The sequence below is a fragment of the Solanum stenotomum genome, chromosome 5, assembly GCF_019186545.1.
Source record: "Solanum stenotomum isolate F172 chromosome 5, ASM1918654v1, whole genome shotgun sequence".
Classification (NCBI taxonomy): Eukaryota; Viridiplantae; Streptophyta; class Magnoliopsida; order Solanales; family Solanaceae; genus Solanum; species Solanum stenotomum.
The window spans coordinates 5,940,722-5,955,281 of NC_064286.1; the positions used below are offsets into that span (position 1 = coordinate 5,940,722).

General features: G+C 31.7%; 1 protein-coding gene across 1 annotated transcript; it reads left to right on the top strand.

Moving 5' to 3' along the window:
• Nucleotides 1–9,017: 9,017 nt before the first annotated feature.
• Nucleotides 9,018–12,094, top strand: LOC125866197 (ribosomal RNA-processing protein 17). Its single transcript, XM_049546510.1, has 4 exons — nucleotides 9,018–9,250; nucleotides 9,348–9,453; nucleotides 10,800–10,923; nucleotides 11,820–12,094. The coding sequence occupies exons 1-4, from the start codon at nucleotides 9,126–9,128 to the stop codon at nucleotides 12,083–12,085; spliced, it is 621 nt and encodes a 206-aa protein (XP_049402467.1). The 5' UTR covers nucleotides 9,018–9,125; the 3' UTR covers nucleotides 12,086–12,094.
• The last annotated feature ends 2,466 nt before the right edge of the window (nucleotides 12,095–14,560 follow it).

Sequence of the window (14,560 nt, forward strand, 5' to 3'; positions counted from 1 at the left end):
TCAAATATAAACCGATAAACATATACGGAGGGAGTAAATAATGGACTCCAATTGATTTGCGATTATAGCGAATTAAGAGAGTTTTATTATATTTTCTCTCAAACTACTCTTTGTATTTAATAATTATAGAAAATAGTATTCTAATAATCAAATTTAAAATTTTGAAGTATTACTAATAAATTAATTTAATAAAATAGACTTTTAATTAATTTTTTTAAAAAATATATCAAGTTAATAAAAATCAAATAATATAAAACGAAGAGAGTATTATTAATTGGTGGGATATTTTCAGGTTAGTTTTGGAAGTACACTCAATAAAATTAGCAGTAGTATTTATGAGCACAACAATTCATAACTGAGCAGTGGACAGTAGTAAATTATTATTCACTAAATAAATATTTGACTGCACTTTAATTGTTTGCACATAAAGATTATGTTTATTTTAAAAAAATAAAATTAATATATTAAAAATGACAAGTAAAAATAAAAATATATTTTTGTATAATGGATAAATAAAAATAATTGAAGAAGCATATTCAAATATTACTCTTTCTGTCCAATAATAGTTGTTCACTATTGACTTGACATATGGATTAAGAAGCAGTAAGTGATAGGGGTAATTTTACCAAAATCGTTCTTATTAAATATAAGTCATTTTAACATTGAAAAATGAATTAGTATTTAATAGCAAGGATAAAATAGACATAACATGGCAAATTATTCATTGGTCTTATAAATTGAACAAGTATTATTAGACATCTCAAAATAGTATAAAAATAAATGAAGAGAGTAACTAATTAATGTATGAATTTTTTCCATGTAGGTCACATGATCAAGATGTGGATCGCCTCCCTCCCAAATATATTTGATTGTAAGCTTGTTTGTTCTCAACAAATATTTATCATTTTAAATAAAAATAGTGAAAAATAGTTCGTTTTAATTATAGTCGTATATTACAAAAAATTATAATTGATAGTAAATGCGTAACTTTATTTCTTAATAAAATTCATCAAGTAAGCATCGTATTTGATCATGACTCTGATCCAAGCCACCTTAGCCCCTCGTGAGTCTTACCATAGGCAAAATATTGATATTATCCAACAATCCCCCTCCCAATACACCTACCTGCAGAATGTTGCTCTTGTGTAATCAATATCAAGGATAAGACATAATTTTCTTTTCTTTTTTAATATATATAAATTAACACATAAAAGTGAAAATATATTTTTATTTTCAGGTTATTTTGTCTTGATTGATGTGTGTACAGTATAAAGATTTGCTTTTGGAGGTACACTCATCGGTACAATTAGCAGTAATATTTATGAACACAAATATTCATTAACTAAGCTGTGGACATTAATGTTTGGTAAATGAATACTTGTCTGCACTTCAATTGTTTGCACATTAAAGATACATGTGCATGCCTTTTCCACTTTGCTCTACTATTTGAATATTAAAAATATTTTTAGTGATAATTAATTAATAATAATAATTTAAATGTCGTTAAATATGTTTTAAAGGTAATTATTAGTGATAATTATATTTTAATACTTTGTAAATAAGTGCCATTAAAGCCTATAGCGACAATTGATTTAATGCCGATAAAGACTTTAGCATTTTTTTAAATGTAAATATTATTATTGCTGCTAATTTTTTTTGTTATAGTGAGAAACAATTACTATTTTTTAAAAATATTTTACTATTACCCAATTACTTTCAAAACCTAATATACTTAATGTTAATAAACCAGTATCGTAAAATAGTCATGTGCATCATTGTTCTCTTAATAGGCCTGCCAAATTTAAAGAGATAATTTTAGGTTTAGCAAACATAAAAATCATATTAGCGCTCTATAACTACAGTTTTGCTATTTGCGCTCCATAGCAAACTATATTTGCTATGGAGCATCTCATTTGTATAAATCGCAGACATGCATCTCGTTTGTATAAAAAATGCAGCGATTGTATATGTATATCGGTTATATAATTGTATATATGTAATTACTATGTATATGTATCAATGATTGTGTTTGTATATCTACATGAATTTGTATACAATTGAATCGAATTAAAACATTTGTATATTAAATATCTCTCTCGCTTTATACAACACAAATGATACATTGTATTTTGTATAATTCATGTTTGTATAAAGCGAGAAAGAGAGAAATGCAAAGGGGGAGATTTGTATTGTATAATTATAAGTGTATATGACGAAGAGATATGTATATTTGTATTTGTATATACAGTTTTCTCTCGCTTTATACAAACACAAATACAATTTATACATTTGTGTTTGTATAAAGTGGAAGAGGCGAGGGAGAGTGGCAAGCGAGATCAGGGAGAGTGGCGAACGAGATTTTTGGGGAGAGAGGCGAATGGCAAAGTGTTTGCTACGGATTAGAATTAAATGAAATTGTGGTTATAGCATTTATTTTGAATTAATAGTTTGTTATTTTATATAATTTTCTCAAATTTAAATGTGACAAATAAAAATGAACAAGAAGAGTATAATTTTATAAAAATCCATTATTAGCCAACACATCGGACCAAGGGTTAACGATTTCCATAAGTTATCAATCAAATTATCGACTAATCAATGTATCCTAAGCGGTGAATGCAAACAAATGTTTTGTGGCAAAAGGATTTAGAGTGAAGTAATATAATATTAATAGTTGTGGTGGTGGACACATGAATAAAATGGGTTAATAGATTATTAATTTATTTGATATAAAAATAGATAACTCATTTCTAAACCAATACCTCGTTATTTATAAAATTTTATTTTTTAAAAATATTTGTTAATTTGATAACCCGATACAAGTTACTCATGGGGTGTAATTTGGACCTTCAAAAGGTACTCCATAATTTATTAACTATTATAAACAAAAAAATTTAGTCGGAGCTTTATTAGAGAAAAGGGCATTACAAGATAATTTACTAACAATCAGATATGAATAGACCACCAACAAAGGTCGTAGTGGAGTGATAAGTACTCCTTTATTCTTAACCACAAGTCTGGAGTGTTAGAGTCACAGGGGCGGAGCTAGGTGGGAGTTTGTGGGTTCGAACGAACCCAGTAACTTTTCCGTAGACCCTATATTTGTACTATAAAATTAAATAATAACTTGTGAACCCATAACAAAACAGATTGACAGTTCAATGGTAAGGGAGGAGAAGAAAATTTAGAACTTCCAAACTCCTAATACTGGCTCCGTCTCTAGTTAGGAAGCGAGTCCAACATAAGTTTATAGTTTTTAAACCATACTCAAAAGTTAAAGGATCAAATTTCGACTTTCTTTCGAAATAATTTACTAAAAACAAGAGATGAATATACCAAACGCGTAACAAATACGATTTTATATAGTACATGATCAAATTTAGATTTCTTTGCTTCTTTAGTTTCCTTTTCAAGGTTGACACAAGGAAACACCAAATCACCAAGTAGCCAACTAGTACATATAAGCATATTGACATTCATCATGTTTCTCTTTATTTGGTGTCCGATATTTATATTGGAGCTCAATTAAATTCATATTCGCGTTGGAAAATCTCATATTAGAAGGTAAAACACTCCCTAACAAAAGTGATTCCTTAACTAAGGGGATTTCGAACCGAAAACCTCTGATTAAAACTAAAAAAATATTTACTACTCTACTACAACTCTGGTAAGTGCATGAAATTCATTATTAATAAAAGAGCAGGGCCGACCATGGACTTAAGGACCATCCTATTTAATGTTACTACTTTTATGTATATGGCTCCAACTGTTTCACTATTTTTAGTTGTGAATGTGATGCTGAGTTTTTTCTCAAAAGCATTTATTACTTGTTTGACCTTTTGAATTTTGATTATGATACTTTCATGAATGTGCAAAGATATGACAATGTCAATAATAGGTTCAGATATAGCTAGGGTCAACTTGTCGACTTGGCTCATAAAGAAGCACTTCATATTTAATTAGATCACTTTTTAAAAAGTCACATGCATGTCTGATATTTGAAGTTTGAAGTTTCAATTGCATAATTGATAGGTCTAATGGACTCAACACTTGTACGAATTTATATTATGCATCATTCTATTTAATCTTTTATCAACTGAACTCTTAAACTCAATAAAATACAATATATCAAACCCATCTGATCATTGACTATTGACCAGACCTATGTGACATTAAAATGACTGAATTAGCGAGAGAGTGTGGCTACACGCGCATTGAGGCAAGTAAATATCATATTTGATTTGTAGTGAAGTGAGAAAGAGGCGATGTTAATCCTTTTTTCACCAAAATGGGAGGCGATGAAGGGATTTGTTGGTGGTATGTTGATACACCGGTGAGGATGGAGAGGAGAAGCGGTCCTTAGTGGTTCGCAGAGGGGTTGTTGATGGTGTGGAGAAAGGAAGACGATAATGGAGAGGAGAACGAGGCAAGTGAGGGTGCGAGAAGTTGGTCATGACGACAAATATGTTTGTCGAAAGTTGGTGGTGTAGTGGCTTAGGGTTGCTAGTTTATCGAAGGTTGGAGAAGGAGGAAAGGAAAATGATGAGGGTGTGCGACAGAAATGGAGATGGGTGAGGGAGAGAGTATAGGTGGTTTCGCCGGCAAGAGAAGTGGTGGCGGCAACGATTTGGCATAGAGGTGCGGCTATGTGAAGTCCCAAATTTACTTTAAAGAATAAATTAAAATTCTATTATTTTACCTTTTATTTACTAATATTTTTGGTTAATAATTTTAAAAAATAGTTAATGAAGAGTGAACTACATATATACATGGTAGGTGGAGTTTAAAAATCTTCTTTTAATTGAGTTTAATGGTTCAATTGGTAAAAGATTAAGTAGAAGGATTCATAATACAAACTCGTATAAGTATAGGGGTGCATTAGATCATTCCACCTAATTGATATGTCAATGTCAGATATACATATTTGAAGTTAGGGTGTGATAAGTTTAACTTCAGATCTATATGTTTGATCCCCGCTTATTTTATTGGCAAACCTTGAAAGTCAAATATCAAATTTTATTAACCTTAAAGTTTTGTCCATGAAATTAGTAACTGAGGTGGATCTAGATATTTGAACTTTATGGGTTCAAACTAATTGTTTTGTCACTTTCTTTAAATTTACTGGGTTCAAGATCTATAATTTATGTATATTTAATTGGTGAATTATTATTTAAACGGAAAAGGGTCAAAAATACCCCTAAATTATTGGAAATGGATCAAATATACCCTCCGTTTGATTTTGGGGTCAAAAATACCCTTATCGTTAGTGTATTGGCTCACTTTTACCCCTCAAAACTAACAGATGCCATGTCACCTAAAAAATCATATAAAATCATATTTTTTTGCTGACTTGGAAATTCAAATGGACAAAAATAGACAGTAGAAGCCTAACTTTTTAGGATTGGTCCATCTGTTCAGTCAAATTATATTTGAAGGGGCAAAGAGAACATTACAAGAAGGGAACTTGAGCAAATCAAACTATAGGTACATTTAATATGGAAGAAGATGGTTTACATAAACAATGTTATCCGTGAAAAATTATTTCATTTTCTACAATGTAAGGTAATGAAATACTTCCAGGAAAACATATTTTGCTATAACAAACACACCGCAACGCTAAAGCCGCATGACCAAAGAAACATCAGTCTTAAAAACTAAGTATTTTCCCTTTAGGCGTCTACAACTAAGAACAGAACTAAAAGAATGAGTGCATATGACAGTAAAATCGCACCCCCCCCACCCCCCACCCCTTCCCCCCAAATTAACCAATCAAAATGTAAATTAATGAGTCCCAAAGTGAACAAACCTCAGTTTCGAGTTTGGCTATATAGGCAATAAGAGCTGATTTTGTCTCTCCGTTTAATAGAGTCCTCATCAAATCCAGCTTCACGGAGCCGCTTCCATATGACTTCATCTGTCAAAGGGGTTTTCGAAACCCTACCTAAACCAGAAATAGGGGTCGGATTCACCGGAGTCAAAGCCAATCTCCCTGACCCAGGACTCGCCATTCTTGATTTCACCACACAACTGGCAAGTTTACAAAAACAAAAATCCAAGATTTCAGCAAAAAAAATATGGTTTTATGTGATTTTTCAAGTGACATGGCATCTGTTAGTTTTGAGGGGTAAAAGTGAGCCAATACACTAACGGTAAGGGTATTTTTGACCCCAAAATCAAACGGAGGGTATATTTGATCCATTTCCAATAGTTCAGGGGTATTTTTGACTCTTTTCCGTTATTTAAAACACATATACATAATCTAAACCAAAATCTATGTGGTTATATGACGTCAAATACGCCCTTGGGGACAAAGGAGGTTAGATACAATGTGCAACGGGGTGAACTTTGAATACTAATTTGTTCACTGATTTAACTCTGTGCGGCAGTCAACATCTAAGACGACTTCAGTCTTCCCAACACTTACTCAAATTTAGGACTGTTTTGGCCTAACTCGACTTGAATTTAGGCAACAATGTTTAAGACTTAGGATCAACGTAGTAAGAAACACTATATGAAAACCAAACGAATTATAGAAAAGAGAACAAGACAAACAACTTAACAGAATACTTTAATTTCAACTTATATGCCTTTGCTTGTCTGCTGGCTGAGCTGCTCATGTGCATGCCACATCCTAACTTAGACTTTTTAGCCTTGCATTGCTCCCGCTCAATGTTGTCATGCCAATGTCCAAATCTGCGGCATTCTCTTATCTCACGTTAGCATCAATGCCCTTTGCATTGCTGTCTTAGCTTTGTCGTTTGTTTGCCCTTGTCATGTTTTTGAATATCAATGCCACACCCACGTGCCATTGCATAGCCTGTACCTTGTCAAGTCCTTACCAAGTTGCCTTTTTCTCAAGTCCTTGGTCCTCACTTGCCACTTCGGAATCAAGCCTAGCTTGATGCCATTGCGCGTAACTTGGCTTTGTCAACAGTCCGTCACCAAGACAACTTTGTATGTTTTGTTTCTTGTCAACTTGGCTAGTAAAGAAACACTTCATTTTCGATTCTCATTTTCAAAAATCACATATTTAAAGTTCGAATCGTACAAATCAATATGTCAACTTCAAATTTATATATCTGAAGTTCTGCCTAAACAAGTCCAATTTTAGACCTATACGTTTCAAATTCATATCAAATTGTAACTTTAATTTCAAAGGTTTGACATTAAATTTGAAGCGGCTAAATTTTAAATATTTATGATTTTCAGCTATGTCTTGTATGACCAAAGACCAGTTTACTACAGGAGATTGTGAACTGCATCATTTGTCCCTTGTGAAAACTGTGCAATTACAACTTTTTTATTTATTATATATATAAAACTCATGTTAATTTATATAATAATAAAAAAGAATGATATTTGAGAAATTAATAACTTAGCAATTTTATACATACTTCTATTATTTTTATATGAAAACATATATTTTTATGATTTTACACCAAGATAATGTATAAGCATATTTTATTTTATTTTTAAAAAAAACCCTTTAAGAGCTTTTATCTTTTTTTATTATTATTATTATTTATGTATAGCAGTATAGGCATAAATATCTTTTTAAAATTATTTGAGCAACCCTTATTAAAGTAAAACCTCACTAAATTAATATAGGTGGATCATAAAATATTATTATTTTGTAGAGGCATTATTTAATCGATAAATTAATATTTATTAATTTAAAGAATATTTTGAGATACAATGAAGGTTAATTTTGATTATTGAAAATAATCATACTAATTTATGTATCATATTTATTGAATTTACATAAAAAATAAATTNCTAAATTAATATAGGTGGATCATAAAATATTATTATTTTATAGAGGTATTATTTAATCAATGAATAAATATTTATTAATTTAAAGAATATTTTGAGATACAATGAAGGTTAATTTTGATTACTGAAAATAATCATACTAATTTATGTATCATATTTACTGAATTCACATAAAAAATAAATTTACTATACATAAAGTATAATGAATATATCAAGTCATTGTATCTTACTAAATTATGGCTCATATTTATTGAATTCATATAAAAAAATTAATTCATTATATATACAGTACAATGTACATGTATGCCTCATTGTAATATATATTTTTGTTAAATGATTCATTGTAAAAATAAATTCAAGAATTCAATGATTCATAGTAATAATAAATTCATTATACATAATGTTTATTATTTTTTAATAATCAAATATTATTCATTGTATCTTTACTAAAAACATTCAATGCATGATGCTGAAAGAAATAAACTACTCCATAGGAAATTTTTTGAAACCATACCTAAAAATGACTTCTCATTTAAAAGGCATTAAAAAATAGCAATGGCAGATCAAATACACAAAACATTATATGAGTACAAAATTAAAGAGATCATTCTACATGCACTCAAAAAGGTTTGCAATCATGGCAACATTAGAACTTTTGAATGCAGTACAAAAAATTAGATATGAGTTTTAACTAGATTTAAATTTTAACAAAAAACAAAATACAATAGAATCACATTTCATTAAATTGTCTTAGATATATTTTACTTTAAAATAATTACTCCCTCTGTCCCAATTTATGTGGCACTTTTCATTTTTCAAGAGTCAAACAATTTAAGTCTGACCGGAAATTTGCGCATAAAATCTTCAATTTTTTTGAAATGAAATGTATATATTTGTAAACTACGTAAAAAATACTATCAGTCATAATAATTGAAAATTCAGAATGTTTAAAAGATCTATGAAAAACTTACGGTAAAAAATAAACTTGTTTGAATCTCAAAATTTGAAAAGTGCCACATAAAATGGGACGAAAGGGAGTATTAATTTATAATATTAATGAGACCATATATTTATATAGGGATCTTCTGAAATATATTATCTTATTATTTATTGAAATAAGTAATTTTTTCCATTGACCCAAATTGAGACCGAAAGAAAATATTATCTTAAAGAGATTATTAATTTACTGAATATTTATTTGTTGAGGTTTTACTGTATTTTATTGCTGTGAATAAGTAAGTTAATATGAAATTAAAAAGTTTAGTAAAGATAGTAGGAAATTTGTGAAGCTAAAGATACAACTCATGAAGCATTAGTTCCAATTTCAGGGTTTTAGGTTTTACAGAGCTGCCATGGAAGAAGCTGAAGCTGTATTGGGAGATGGAGTACAAAATCCGAGGATACGAGGAAGACATATCAAGAAAAGAGCCCTCAAGAACAAAGCCCTAACTGTTTCTTTCGATGAAAAAGACCTCAAGTATTTCCCTTTCTTTTGCTATATATACGATTCTTGATTTCTGTTTTTTTTTTTTTTTTTGGTTTTTTGAACTGATTGTTTTGAATTTGATTTTTAGGGATTTTGTTACTGGGTTTCATAAGAGAAAGAAGAAGAGAAGAAAAGATGCCCAAGTTCAATTGGAACAAGCCCTACGGAGAAAACGTATTGAGGCTCGTAAAAAGGTTCCAACTTTAGCTTAATAGTGTTATTTTGTTGTTAGTTGCTATGTTTTCTTCAATGTTTTGAGTTGAGGGTCATTCGGAGACACATGTAAAGGTCTGCGTATACTCTATCGACTCTATTGCATTACTGGAATCATTGAATGTACTCGTGTTTAGTTATTTATATTGTTGATATTGTAACTCAAACCACTTTCTTCATTTTGTGACTTCCAAGTCTTGAATTAAGAAAGAGTGAGGTCTCAACTATTGCATCATCTTTATGCTAAACGGAACCGTGGCTGTTCAAGCTACATGTTGTCTACTGCTATTTTTCTCTGTCACAGGCTTCTAATAACTAATAACTAGTCCAACTTCCTTGTATCTGAAAGTGATGACACGATGTTAGGTCTAGTAAGGAGACTTTTTGGATAATTTACTTCCATGAATAGACTGTTAGGCTAAGATGAATAGGTTGGGATTGATCCCACCTTTGAAAGAGTGGTTTTGCTCTGTCAATACAGCTTATCGAGTTATCAAGCTGAACTTCCTTCTGTAAGGAGCTTGAATCGTTCGTTTACTCCAAGTCTTATGGATTGCTATTTGAAAACACTTTTTCCTATGGTAACTGAATAATTATTTATGGTAACAGCCCTCCTACAAAGTACAATCTTTTTCCAGTCTACATTTGTTAGGGGGTAAACTCACAGAACAGAAAGGTTGATTTCCTTCCCAAACTGTTCTCTGATTCTGTCAAATAACAGATGCATGTATACTAACCACGATGGAACAAGTCCTTATTTCTCCCTTTACCCTCCTTAGCAAAGTGATTTTATAGCCAAGGTTATAAGTGTGGCGTCATGCTCCATGGCTTGTTAAATGAGGTCCTTGTTATATTTTATTTATGTGCATGACAATTACCCCTCAACTAAATAGACATGTATACAAATTCTACCGGTCTTAATGCGAAGCCTATCTATAAACAAACAATGGGGACCAGTGAGCAAAAGCATTTTAAAATTTGACTTATTTTTCTACTTTTTCTGACGGAGATTAGCACAATCCAGGTTATCGTTAAATACCTTCATGGCTTTGAAGTTCCTTGCTGTCTCAGTAATTGTCTCGAATTTGCTTCTTTCGTAGTGGTAATCATTCTAATAACTGTTACTTTTATGATTATGGCTGAAGTGCCTTAACGCATTTTCATCTGCCTGGTTGTGCGTCAATTGCGTCAAATTTGCTTCCAGTTTAGCAGTGCAGTTAGTACGATCATTCAAATATTTGTTACTTTTATTACTAATTGCAACCTTGATGTGATGTAATCAAACTTGTCATGGTGGGGTATCTTACTCTTTCACTTGCTTTTACAGAGAAAGGAGGAGAGAGAATTTGCCATCTTTGGTGGAGCAGCGCCTGATTCAGCTGCTGTAACTGATGAACCCGATGAGGACCTTGACGTTGAAGAGGAAAATGAGCCTAATGCAACAGTCTCAGGTATTCCCTAATGACATTAGTGGAAACTTGTTTAGTGCTGAAGTCTATCCAGAGATCTCACTGAGAATGGTCTGGTCCTCGTTGGAAAAGCTGAGAATTCCTATGTGTAATATCTTTTGATAGTTATCAGCATACTTGTAAACACGTTATTATGTTGTGCAAGGGAGAGGGAATATATCCATAGAGTTCAAATGTAGAATTACACTTAACTGAGGCTAGGGAAGGTTTAGAAACTTAGGGCACCCTTGACTGGCTCTTTTCACTTTATCACACCATATGATCGAATAATTTTCTTAGCTGCTTCAGTTCCCTCTATGCCAAAAATGCAAATTCTGTATTATCATTATTGGTGTATAAGCTTATGTAGATGTTTTATTCGCACTATAGCCAAGTGACTGATGGTATCTGAGACGATTAAGCTTCTCAAACTTCCCTGAATTAGTTTTGCTTCAATAATTTCTTTTAGTTTTGCTTCCATATGCTCGGATCTTCCTTTCTTATTTCATAAATATTAATGCTGGTGGTTGACACACAGTATTAGTTACTTTTTCTCTAGACTTAACATAGAAACATGAAAATGGTGTTAGGTAGGGCTTTGCCCTTGTGGCACAAGATAAAGTCAACTTAATACTTAATCAGAGGTGAATCCTAGATTTAAGTTTTCATGGGTTCAACCTTTAATGTTCTTTAGCATTATGCGTTGATATCTACTATTTGTTGCAATTTTAGTCAATTTTTACTCATAAATTTGTGTTTCACGTCAAAGGTACCAGGTTGGGTTCAGATGAACCCGGTAACATTAAGCTACATCTGCCCCTTTACTTGATAGTTGGGATTTGTTTAGCAGCAGTAATGTAACTTAACCTGTGGATTGATTATTGTTTCTTGTTAAAAAGGTACTACAACATATGACAATGGCGATGTGCAAGTCATCGTGACAACAAGTGAGATCTCTCGTGAAGAAGAAGAATCCCGAGCTCAAGTGCCACCACCATCAGCAATAGTTCAACATGCTATAGAAACTAAAAACAGCAAACAAAACATTCCGGTAAGTAAGAAGAAACCATTCAAGAAATCTGCAAAAAAGAGATCTCGACCCAAGCCACAGAGTAAGAGAGATAAGAGGAAAGGTAAAAAGAAGAACAAGAAGCAGCAGCAGTAGCATTGTTATCTTTAACCTTGTCACCTTCCCCTTCATATGAAAAAGAGAGAAAAAATGTCTCATCTGTGGCGTGGCGCCTATTTTATTTATCGCGAATATTTTAGCATATAGTATTTTAATTTCTTTCTTACGTTATGACTAAGGTTTGTTCACAATGATTCCTGGCCGGATTATTTTTCTCAATTAATTATTTGTGTAATCTTTGCATTTGAATTATTCTTCCTATAATTCCCTCCCCCTTATGTGATTAAGAAAAAATAAGGTTGCTTTGTCTAAAGGTGTGTTTGGAATGAAGGAAAATGTTTTTCATTAAAAACTATTTCTATTGAAAAAGAAGTGAGTTTGTTTATTTTATTTAGGAAGTAAGTAAATTATATTATTAAAAATATATTTCTACGTAGTCTAGCAAAACACTTTTGAGGGTAGGATAGGGTGGGGGTGTTGGGTGGGTGAAGAGGAGATAATGAATTTGAAATGACATTTATGAAATTTGTTCTCTACTGGAAATTATTTTCCTCATTTTTCAATGAACTTGTTTTTCCTGAAAAAGAATATTTTGATCAATCAAATATAAAAGAATTATAAAATATTTTCATCCATATGCACTAAAACAATAATATCATGATATGAGATATTTTGCATAATCTTGTGATATTTAATATTAACGTGCTTTTATCTTTAATTTATCATATATATTTTTTTTGATAATTGATTTTTTTTAATGGTTTGTGATACATATTTAGAAACTCAATATGAATAATAGGTTCGACCTTTTATCAAGACTCTTATATGCAATAGGGTCCAAGCGTGTGTCACATATAAACTCATCCATGACAAGTTGCACTCATATCATTATATCTAGGCCAGGCTTGTTTAGACATCAAAAATAATAATTCATTTTTTAAAAATAAATTTGAGTATGCATTAGATTGATTTCTTGAAAAATATTTGAATATACTTGTATTGAATTAGAGGACAAGGGTGGGGATAGAAAATTGTACAGACTAGTCAAGGTGGAGAAAGAAGAGCTTGTGTCCTAGATTAAGTGAAATGCATCAAGGATAAGGACGATAATATTCTGGTGGAGAAGGAATTTATTAGACAAAGATGATAGTCATACTTCCATAAACCTTTTAATGAAGAAGAAGACAGACGTATTGTGCTTGGGAATCTAGAGGTACTCAAAAAGCATCATAATCTTGAATGTTATAGGCGTATAAGGTTAGAGAAGATTGAGGGTGTTATTCGTAGGATACATAATGGAAGAGAAATTAGGTTGGATGAGATTCGTTTGGAATTTTGGAAGAGCACATGCAAGGTGGACATGAAGTGGCTAAATGGATTGTTTAATGTCATTTTTAGGACGATAACAATGTCCGAAAATTAAAAGTGGAGTAAAATGATTATGTTGTATAAGAACAAGAGTTTACATTCAAAATTGCAACAACTATAGGAGTATCAAGCTGTTAAACCACACTATGAAAGTTTGAGAAGGGGTGGCGGAGATGAGGGCAAGGAAGAGAATGAAAATTTTCGTAAATCAGTTAAGATTCATAACGGGACGTGCAACTACATAAATTATTCACCAGGTAAGGAGACTGGTGGAGCAGTATAATGAGAGGAATAAGGACTTACACCAAAACACTTTTCAATTTTAATGGGGTTATACCAGGGATCAACTTATAGCTCATTTTTATTTGTGTTAGAGATGAATACATTGACGCAATAAGTTCAAAGTGAGTTGTCACAAAGTATGTTATTTGTAGATGACGTTGTTTTGATTGATGAGACTCTCGATAAAGTTAATGTTAAGTTGGAGATCTGAAGACAGACCCTTGAGTCGAAAAAGTTTAGGGTGAACAAGACAAAGACATATGCTGCTTGTAGTGCAAGTTTAGTAACGTAACACACAAGACATATATGAAAGTGAGGCTTGATATGCAAGTCATCCGAAAAAAGAAGGAATTTCAAACATTTTAGGTCTATTATCCAAGGAAATAGAGAGATTGACGAGGATGTCACTTACCGCATTGGGAAAAGGGTGAATGAAATGGTGGCTCGCATCCGAAATTTTGTATGATAAAAAGGTGTCACCAAAACTTACAGACAAGTTCTACAAGTGATAGTTAGATCGACTATTTTACATCGGGTGGAGTGTTGGTCAGTCAAAAACTCTTACATTGAGAAAATGAAAGTTGTAGAAATGAGGATGTTGATATAGATGTGTGAGCATATTAAAAGAGATAAAATTAGAAATGAGAATATTGGGAAGAAGGTGGAAATGGTTTCGATGGAGACTGAAATGGTTCAAAAATGTGAAAAGGAGATATACGAATGTCATAATACAGAGGTGTGAGAGGCTAGCTATGAATAATTTCATAAGAGGTAAAGGTAGACTGAAAATGTATTGGAGAAAATGTGATTAGACATAGCATGATGCAATTCCAGCTTACCGAGGATATGACCTTAAATAGG

Excerpts from the sequence above, each read along its gene's own strand:
- LOC125866197 (XM_049546510.1), top strand. The coding sequence starts at position 9,126 with ATGGAAGAAGCTGAAGCTGTATTGGGAGATGGAGTACAAAATCCGAGG. Across the intron at positions 9,251-9,347 it reads TTCGATGAAAAAGACCTCAA|GGATTTTGTTACTGGGTTTC; the intron begins GTATTTCCCTTT and ends TTTGATTTTTAG. Across the intron at positions 9,454-10,799 it reads GTATTGAGGCTCGTAAAAAG|AGAAAGGAGGAGAGAGAATT; the intron begins GTTCCAACTTTA and ends TTGCTTTTACAG.